This window comes from Anguilla rostrata, chromosome 5 (assembly GCF_018555375.3).
Source record: "Anguilla rostrata isolate EN2019 chromosome 5, ASM1855537v3, whole genome shotgun sequence".
In the NCBI taxonomy this organism is placed as follows: domain Eukaryota; kingdom Metazoa; phylum Chordata; class Actinopteri; order Anguilliformes; family Anguillidae; genus Anguilla; species Anguilla rostrata.
Genome location: NC_057937.1, coordinates 13,869,238 through 13,879,285, shown reverse-complemented (window position 1 = coordinate 13,879,285; position 10,048 = coordinate 13,869,238). Strand labels below are relative to the sequence as shown.

Sequence of the window (10,048 nt, the reverse complement as noted above, 5' to 3'; positions counted from 1 at the left end):
CTAATTAAAGTCTAGCAATAAATGTTTTTACCTCAATTCAAAATAGGCATTGCATTACATTATAAGGTCAGTTTGTATTCCTAGTATTCCTGAGAAAGGGAAGGGGAGTAGACTCAATGGAAGCTGAAGAGAGAACTGGAATGCTATTTAGAGGTCCTGAGTGGTAAACAGGTACATAAATGTCACATTATGTAATATATTATATAATCCTCTGTGTATTCATGTCACCTGATAGCCTTTGAGTGACCCGGCACCCATTGGTTAATTTGTCACTGATTGCAGCAATAGTAGTAGTGCCTCACTGGCTTTGAAAATGTTTCATAAGTAGGTATTTAAAGTTATAGATACATAACATTCAACTGTTAAATATGATTCCCGTTGCATTTGCAACTAAACAGGTTACTTAAAATGATACAGTTGGCTTTAAAAAGGGTGTCAAGATTTTTCAGGAAATACACAGAAATAACTGCAGATTGAAGTTCCGGCTTGTGGTCTGATGTATGTCCGTAAGAGATTTTGCGCCCTCTGGTGTTAACGTAGAACCGAATTCAGAGTCTGCCATACCCACTGAACTGTAGAACCCAAGGGAAAAGCATCACTGCAGGGCTCAGACGAACCTCTTAACTCGCCAGTCTTCCTGAACAAACATCGGATTAGCTAGTTACAGCGAGTATGGATTTATATATCCACCAAAACACGACCTAACAACCCTACCCTTGCCCTGTCAATTCCTTGTTTTATCCAGCACGAATATATTTACGGTAACTTCATACTTAGCATTTGCCCCGGATTAATATGAGCATGCGTGTTTGGGGTCCTTGAATGAAAACTGGTAGCTGGCTGTCCATTGCTATAAACAAGAAGCGTTTAGAGAATTTTTGTAAAACTGATGTTATTATTTTAAAAATAAAATTTATCTCCTACTTCCATCAAGAGCGGGTAAGTTAATGTATTAAATTTCTCCAGAAAGCGGCAGGCGTATCTGGGAACACCACAGGAAGTTGTTGTAGTATTGATTTGGGGAAACTGCGGGAGAGAATAAGTCCAGTTGAATCTTGTAATTACGTGAGTATTAATTCATTTTACAAAATAAATTATTGAGGTATAATATGAATGACAGCACCAGTATATGTAGTTAGCTATGCTAACTAAAGTATTCAGAAGAGACATTCGCTAAAAGACGAGTAACTCTGGCAAAGAAACGACTGGAAAGGGAGTTGCCGTTAGGAGGCCCTTGGTGATGGCCGAGATTGTGAATAACATGTTGGCATTGAAAATATGGAATGCTACGCTATCGAGAAACAAGACGTTGCATGTAATGTTGTTATTACTAGTCCATTCATTAGCTGTCTAACTAGCGTGCATACTGCCAAACATGAGCTAATTAGCTACCTAGCTAGGAAGGATATAGTTTCTTGTAGTGTTAGCTACATCGTGAATAGCGCTAAGTGTATTTGGCACCAAGAGATGTTAGAAACTGCACGGAAACTGACACTATTTTTGATAACCCTCGCATTCATTTATATGAATCAATCAAAGATTGAATATCTTTTGTAGCAGGCTGACGAATGAAGAAGTAGCTATCTAGCTGATGGCATAACGTTAGCTAATTTGTCATGTTGGCTAGCAAAGAAGATATTGCAGAGTGAAAGATATACAATAGTTTTTCTTTCTGGGTAAATTAATAGTTTTTTCGCTGGCACAGGATTTAAATGGAGATGCCTCCTTTTTATTTGCAGTAATGCTGTGATATGATGGCTGGATAATTAGCGCTCATTTGCTTACTATCGATAGCAAGGTAAATGGAAGTTGTGTTGTTGGGTTGGGCTGGGCGAGTGTGCTTTAAATATTCATGTAGTAGCATCGAATGGTGTATGTAGCCGGGTTGGTTTGTGCAGTATGGAAAAAACGAAAATGATCCCATGCTGGCAAAAGGAAGTGTATTTCTTTCGAGCAAGCAAGACATCATAGTCTACGAGAAGTTGGAAAACCGTGCTGTTACTTTGCCAAGTTTGTGAACATGAAGCAAATATTGTAACAGTGGATATGTGTGTTTCCTTTTGTGTGCTGAATTGCCTTGGAAATCGTGTGTGTGTTGTGTACGTTTTCATGCCTCGCGCTCGTTTCTATTCCTGTGTTGTTTCTCTGGCATTGTACTGCTTACGACTTGTTGCTAAGGAAGCTGGAATCGAGGTATTTGCTACAATGTTATTCATTACAAAATTGTACACTCATTAGATTGATCCGTCATACCACTAGGGGGCACTGTTCATCAAACTGCGAATCTATGGGCCTTAATGCCTAGAAATTGCTGGGCAGCATGCGCAGAACCCTAATCAGATGCTCGCTTTATCAAACTTGCATTGCTTTTGTGGTTCCGATAGGGTTTGCATATGCTATCAGCTGCTCGCTGCACTACATAACATTCTTTTAGCATGTGTTTCCAATGAATTCCCCGCATATGCTTTTTGATTATCTCTCATTTCCAGGTTCTTTTTCATCCTGCTCTCTACACGTTAGTACTGGTGTAATGGAAATGCTGGTGTTACTGGCATTGCCAGGGCCACTGCATCCTGGAACTGTCTTGCGCATTCAGTGCTGCGTTGGAAGGTGTTCATTTTGCACATGATAAATAACTGCTGCAAATATTTTGCACTATGTCTTGGTGGTAAAATATGCCTACAGCAGCCTATATTACAGATGAAGATTTGGTTTGTGAAACCCTAAACCCTAAACATTAAATTGTTAATGTATTGTAAGCTAACTGATTTTCATATAATTTAGCTCAGTCTCTGTGGACTGTGTGGTGCTTATATTACATCCAGCTCTTATGTTGCATTTGTTTCGTTATCTTGATGTTGTAGCTTGTTTGTCATGCCTCCTAGTTTGACTAATGTTAACATTACCATCTGACCTAGGCTATACTTACTGTGTGAACTGGACTTACTATGTTCATGACTATGAATAACTGTGATATAATGAGTATTGTACCTTATCGGACCTGTGTTTTGTGGTTGTGCCAAGAACTACGGTATGCACATATTGTACGTCACTTTGGATAAAAGCGTCTGCCAAATAAATGTAATGTGATGTAATGTGTTGTTTAAAGGGTTTTCCTGTAGGGGGCAAAAGAGTTGCCTTTTAGCTGCAATGAATTATGAAAGTAGGGCCATAAAGGTTATGATAGTCACATATTTGCTTATTGGTTCCAAACTGTAAGTAACCCAGCCATGTAAACAAGTGGAGCTACTTTGTTCCGGTTTGGCACCAATGCATTGACATTTGATACTTCATTGGCTGTCTTCAACTGCTTTATTATCCAATCACTGGGATAGAGCAGGATGTAGCCTGCCAATAAGCACTGTTTATCACTCAAACTTTTATCAGAAAAAATGCTCTAGTGATGTATTTTTGTGTTCCGCAAAGAATTGATTTTTTCTTTTTTTTTTTATGTCTACGTACAACCCAGCAGTCTCATGAATTGTTAACAGGGCTGTCCTACTTGTGTTTGGCTGTGTTTTATTCTTGATCTCAGGCTGAACAGATTAAAGGTCATGTAGACGGAGCTACTGCAGGTGGCGCTGTTTTGTGTAAAAACAGAGCACTTCCCATAGGCTGAACACGTTAACCTAAAAGGCGGGTGACGGAAGAGGGCCATTACGCCAAAGCGGGCCCCATGCCCTGCATGTGAGGATGCTGCGGGCGTAGCAGTGCTGTCGCAGTTTTGAGCGTGTGGGGCCGCGCAGCAGGGCTCTCTAGCAAACCGCCGCATGGCTCGTTAGCAAACCGCCGCATGGCTCGTTAGCAAACCGCCGCATGGCTTTTTAGCAAACCGCCGCATGGCTTTTTAGGAAACAGCTGCATGGCCGCCGGGTGCTTTCTTCAGTCTGAAGCAAAGTTCTGCGCTGTGCGTGTTATCTGCACCACTGGCCTCAGATGATCATTGCATGTTCTGTTGCATGGAAACATGCATGTTCTGCTGCATGGAAGCATGCAGGTTCTGCTGCATGGAAGCATGCAGGTTCTGTTGCATTGAAACATGCAGCCTGTGTTCCCGTCAGAAATAGGCATGCTACTGAAACCACTCTCCGTCTGGTTTTATGACAGAGGCAGCTGTCTGTATGTTAGCCTCGGCTCTCGGTTGCTCTGCGTGTGACGGAAGGACGCTAGTGTTAGCCTGCAGGGTAGTTCTTTCATTCAGCTGCGCAGTTTCATAGGCTGTGGGGAAACCGAGGCACTTCTTTGGCTGTGCTGCGGCTGACCCAGTTCCTGCGCGCGTCGGCTCGTTGCTGATTTCACGCGGCGGGACCAGTCAGCGGCGCGGCGGGTGCCGGAACTCCGGTGAAAGTCAGGCGGTGACGCAGGATGGGATGAGATGAGACGGAGTTTTGAGTGCCTGTCTTTGCTCTTTGAAAGTAAAAGGACCAGCCAGCCTGCATTCATAAATCAAGTCTCGGTGGAGTTACTGACCCCCCCCAATCCCCCACCCCCGGTGAAGCTCTCATGCCTCGGCATGCAGTCGTGTGTACGTGCGGATCGCTCAGACGGAGTAACACACTGACCTTGCTTCCCTCCGGAGGCGATCGTTTTCCCAGTTGTGTTGTCATGACAACACCGCCCCTTGCCCTCCAGATACACCCCCCCCCCCTTCCAAAACATTGAAGGCTGCTGTTCCTGGAAGTTGCTTTGTCAGGTAAAAGGTCCCCTTGAGAGAGCGTTTCAGACCGATTGATCCAAGGATCCATTCCTGCTGTTCCCAGATCTCCACGTTTCTCTGAGCAGCCACAGCTCCCTCTGCACCCGGCTTCGTCTGAGTGTCTTTACCTGCCTCTCTCTCCCTCTCCCTCTCCCCCCTCTCTCTCCCTCCCTCCCTCTCTCCCTCTCTCTCCCTCTCTCCCCCTCTCTCTCCCTGTCCCCCCTCTCTGTCTCCCTTCCTCTCCCTCTCTCTCCCTCTCCCTCCCTCACTCTCTCTCCCTGCCCCCCCCGTCTCCCTTCCTCTGTCTCCCTCTCTCTCTCTTTCTCTCTCATAATGCGTCAGCAGCCCGCTGATTCTGCTAGTGCTCCATGTCAGGCACAGTGACATCACCTCTCTTTCCCACGCACTCACCTGTGCTGCTGTGTGGTAGTTACTGCTCAGCCTCCCTGAAGCCAGTTTGGTACACCCCAAAACATTTCCCCACATCCCATATGGTACATTCCAGATATCATGCTCGATTGCCTCTCAATGACTTTTGATGCCCTTAAAATATCGTCGTCAGATGCTTCAACTGAGCTTCCCTGTCTAAGCCAGGGACACTCTCTCGCTTTCTCTCTCTCTCTCTCTCACACTCTCTCTGTCTCTCTCTCTTCCCCCCCCCCCCTGTCTCTCACTTTCACACCACACACATAAAAAGCAGCAGACAAGGCAGTTATATTTAATATAAGTTTATAAAGAAAATGTAAAAGTATTTAAAAGTTTCAGGTGCTCCATTTGAATTAAGGTGTACCACACTCAGTTTGAATATTCTGCCTGACAGGATCAAATGCCAGTGTTCTGTTGGCTTTGACTTCTCTTTTAAAGGGTTCATTAATTTAAATTGGGGAAAAAATCCTTTTGAACAATATCATACAGCAGTATTGGTGGCTGTTTTTTTGCTTTGAATTTGTTGCGTTCAGATTTCAACAAAATATGCAGAATCTCAGGTAACTGAGATGGAAAATGTAGGTAATGATAATAGACCTACAGTTCAGCCTCACTCAACTTCTGAGCATTTCAACGAATACATCTGCTCGCTTCTTTATTAGGTGCACATGCATAGAGGCTCGCCTGATATTGATGATACATTTCCAAGGTCATTGAAGTGTTGTTTGCTTTGTGAAGATTTGGAGCTGCAGCCTCACAGTGACGGAACTAAAAATCCCCTGCTGTGGTCAGGTGACTTTGTGCGCTAAGTGTTCGTTCGCCGAGAACAACGCGGTTGCAGTCATTCGAGCGGCCCACTTTTCCCTCTCTGTGGAAGCCAAGCTTTTGTTGCAGTTTGAATGGATTACTGAGTCATTGTGTGGGCTGGAGCTTTGTATCCCATCCAAAAACAACCTCGACCCTTTTTGAGTTTTCAGATGCGGTCGTTTAGCTGAGTCAGCGTGCAAAACACACGACTGGTACCCAGTGCTGCTTGGATGGAGCAGGTGAACTTATCTGGGCAGAGAAGCCCCTTTGGTCCCAGGGGACGGCAGTTTGAGCAGAGTGTGGGGCGGTAATGAAATGCGGGTTTTCCCCGTGAGCGGGTCTGATGGCAGACGTTCTCCGATCGTCCATTTTGGCCCACCGCGCAGAACGCGCGACCCTTTCAGAATTAGCTTCCCTTGCTAAACAGAAGCGGCTACGAAGCGACGCGCACTCTGCGCATAAAGGGCGCTAATCCTTTCTCTCTGTCCAGCCCTGCCAGCTGAGCCGGCAGACCGCACTGCTTACAGTGTGTACAGTATGGGGGGGGGGCTTTTTAAAGGGACCTCAGCCTGTTAACCCATTTCTGCAGCCCGAATCAAACTAATGCCTCGTACCTCCAGTCAGGTACAGTTTACCATGAAGGACATGCAACATTAGGTCTGCTAATACAGTACTGATTTGGCTCATGCATGAGAATGAAAGCGGTGTCTTTTGTAAATGCTGCAGGATGTGGAATTGCATGCAGGTGGAGAAGGGTCTGTCTGCAGGTTGCAGACTCCCTAGAGAACTCACCCACCGGTACAAGACACGCCCGCCATACGGTCAAATCCATACATGACTTGTCCACTGATGCTTTAGAAGCGTAGAGAGGCGCATCGATAGAATCCTCCCCGTTTACTTATGTGTCTGTATGGTGGGTGTGTGTTGTGCTGATGTGTCTGTATGGTGGGCGTGTCTTGTACAGATGTGTTTGTATGGTGGGCGTGTCTTGTACAGATGTGTTTGTATGATGGGCGTGTTTCGTGCTGATGGACATATGTGGTAATTAGTCTGCAAGCTGCTGATAGACCTACTTGTACAGGTGAGGCAAGTTTGCTGACTCCAAGGCTGGCACGCAGCAAACGGCTGCAGGTTGCCACGCTTGCCTTCCGTAGCGGAGCAGAACTCCTCACTGCGCGATTGCCAGGTCTGCCAGCGCCGAATACGAGGAGGAGGCGGAGGAGGAGCTGTAACGACGTAGTGCGGCAAATACTCCAAGCAGGTAGTACTGCTGCTGCTGCCTGAGTCCACAGCTGTGGTTACTGCCAGGTACGCCAAATCCGCTTGTTGGTGCAGGAAGAAGCAGCTCATTCTGTCAGGAACTTCATTAGTCTTTTCAATAATTATGCCGCTGACGCGTTTTAATCAGCTACCGATTTATCTGGCTAACTAGCTTTCCATGCTGATTCACTGCAGTAGCCGCCAAGATTAAGTGACAGCTAATAATGTCACTGGTGTTTTGAATGTAAGGTTACAAATATATTGTCAAATATTTCCACAAACTTCCAATAAAATCATTTTGACAAATATTTGAGTAGTTGGTTTTATAGTTTTAAGCCAGTTTGGCTGAACTGATGATCCTGCCTGTTACTTCCTCTGGCACAAACGTAGACGACGCAACAGAAGCGGAAGTAACAATCGGGACCTGAGATGGATCTGGCAGCAGCACCCCGAAGCTAAGGCAGTTCCGGATCTGAAGGTGTTGAAAGAGTCGGCACTTTTACACAACCTGTGGGGAACGGGGTTGCTGCAGTCAAAGCTGGCCCAATCAGTGAGCTCCCTAGGGAAGGGGTTTCTCTGCACAAAAGTTCATATTCTCTTCAGAAACTGCAGACGCACTGAGCAGGCAGGGAAATATGCCTGGAGTCTGCAGCTGAATTTTTGCTTTGAATGCGGAAGGTACGGACAAGAGCAGAACAGCTTTGGCCCTCGGATTCGCAGCACGTGGCTCGGTATAAGTTATGCCTGGGGTCGTTTTCTCTGTCAACTGAAGGCGGAGTGAAGTGTCATTGATTACCCGCCAGCCGCGGCGTCATCCGCGGTGCACCTGCTCCGGGAGGGCGTGGCCAACGGGACCTTTTGTTCTTTGGGTGGATATAATCGTCCAGCCTTCTTTTCACACAGTGCCTGAGGGGAGGGGGGGGGGGAGGGGGGCGGGTCACCTCAAAGTGTGGAAGCGGACGTGACAGACGCGATCCGTCTATCTCCTCGGACTTTGATTCCACCGGTGGACTCCCCCGTCGCCCAACCGTCGCCAACCGTCTTTTTTGCTCAGAGAGACAGTGGAAAGCCACAGGATCACGGGCAATGACTGTTCATTCTCTTCATCTTCTTACGCTGCGTGACATTACTTTATGTTGCCACAGGCATTTATCCACAGTGATAATGAAATGGATCATAAATGCATCCATTTCAGTTATGTGAGCAACGGGTTTTTCAACAGGATTCACACAATAAGCAATCTCAGGTCACATTGGCCTTCAGATCACCAAGTACATTTATTTCATTTTATATTTAGTTCATTGTTGAGCACGGAAGAGCTGGAATTCTGTGAGAGCACTACAGGAAGTGAGATTGCTCTGGAAGTGAGCTCTGCAGAGCTGGAACACTGTTAAAGCACTACAGGAAGAGAGATGGCTCTGGGGGAGGGCTGTGAAGAGTTGGAATTCTGGGTTTATTAACTCTGGGGACCTGCATTTAATGCCAGATTCTGTTCCAGCTGACCCCCCAATTAAGCCGAAAGGCTAATCTGCTAATTAATTAAAATGGCAATAACAAAAATGGAAGCTCCGTATAATCTTATTTGTGCATGTCCCTTGCAATGTCACACTCCTTTTGTGACTTTCCGAATGTAACTGTGAAGAATCCTCACATCCAGGTCATTCTTTTAAGTGCTCTTGGCAATATTTTAAATGAGGTGGCAGTGGAAGTAAGTAAAGTTCCGAATAAACACTTCTGGCTCTCCAGGATCACGGCCAGCTAAAACTGCCCAGAATTTCAATGCGCCTGACTTGGACACAAACGGAGTTCTAATGGAGCACCAATATAGTGTAATTTCCTCTGTCTAATGAATGCTTAACAAAATGAGCTGGGTCCTGAATAATTAATGGTAACATGTCTTATTCAATAGGCAGATGATACCACAATACCCCCCATTTCCCTCACCTGAATACAGTGCTCATTAAATAATGAATAGCCCTCTTAATTCTCGTCAAGGCATGCTGTAAAATGCCTACGAGCAGCGCTTGCTCGCCATATAAGAGCGCTCGTGGTCATGAAAGGATAACCTGATGCCGCGCCTCTCGGAAACGCTTGCCTCGTTTGACGCGTGCGCCAGCGGGCGGGCATCAGGAATGTGTCGCGAGACGCTGACCCAGACAGCGCAGCGGCCGCCGATTGAATGGGAGAGCCTGGAGCCGGCGGGCACTAGGACCCAGCGGAAGCCCCTCGCCTGCCTGCCTACCCGCCCGCCTGCCAGCCAGCCAGCCAGCCAGCCAGCCAGCCTCCTGCAGCAGGCAGCGCCGGCTCTAGCGCAGTGAAGTCTCTCAGCTGATGCTCCCACATCAGCCTCTCCTTTTCTCCTCTCTTCCCGTCGCACTCTTCTTTTCCACGCCTGCCAGGCGAGGAGCCTGAAGCAGGGGGGGGGCGGAACCTGCCGGTAGCCTGGGAGACCCTCCGGAGCTTCTTCGGATCGGATTTCTAACGGGGACGGGTGAAGTTGGAGAGCCTAGCCTGCTAGAGCCGGGGGGACCGTAGGAGCCATGGTGTGACCAGGGAACAGCGCAGGCAGCATCACTAACCTACCCCACTCCCGTCCCTTCCCCCCCTCCTTCCCCAAACCGCTCCTGTCACTCCCCCCCCCTCCCCCCCCACCTCGAGCTTTCAGCAGAGGAGATAAAAAGAGGCCGTCGTGGAGCGTGTCGGCTTCGTAGCGACGCGGGCCAGCATGGCTCAGACCAAGAGGCACGCGTACAGCCGGGTGAGTAGGCCATGGCATTCGGTGAGCTAGCCGCTCGCTAGCCGCTCCTCAGCCCGGGTGGGCTCCCCGAGCCGCGACAGGGACAGCAGCCGGGAGGTCGG

At 47.4% G+C, this 10,048-nt stretch overlaps 1 protein-coding gene across 10 annotated transcripts in view; it reads left to right on the top strand.

Annotated features, from left to right (window-relative positions):
- The first annotated feature begins 803 nt into the window (after positions 1-803).
- dctn1b (dynactin 1b) overlaps positions 804-10,048 on the top strand; it is a 65,950-nt gene continuing 56,705 nt past the window's right edge. For 7 of the 10 annotated variants that reach the window (XM_064335242.1, XM_064335241.1, XM_064335236.1 and 4 more), the window contains exon 1: positions 808-939. In XM_064335242.1, coding sequence (XP_064191312.1) covers positions 823-939 — 117 coding nt within the window. In that variant the 5' untranslated portion in view covers positions 808-822. Of the gene's footprint in view, positions 940-9,494; positions 9,948-10,048 lie in introns of those variants that run through there. The other 3 variants (XM_064335243.1, XM_064335237.1, XM_064335244.1) reach the window with 3 other exon arrangements.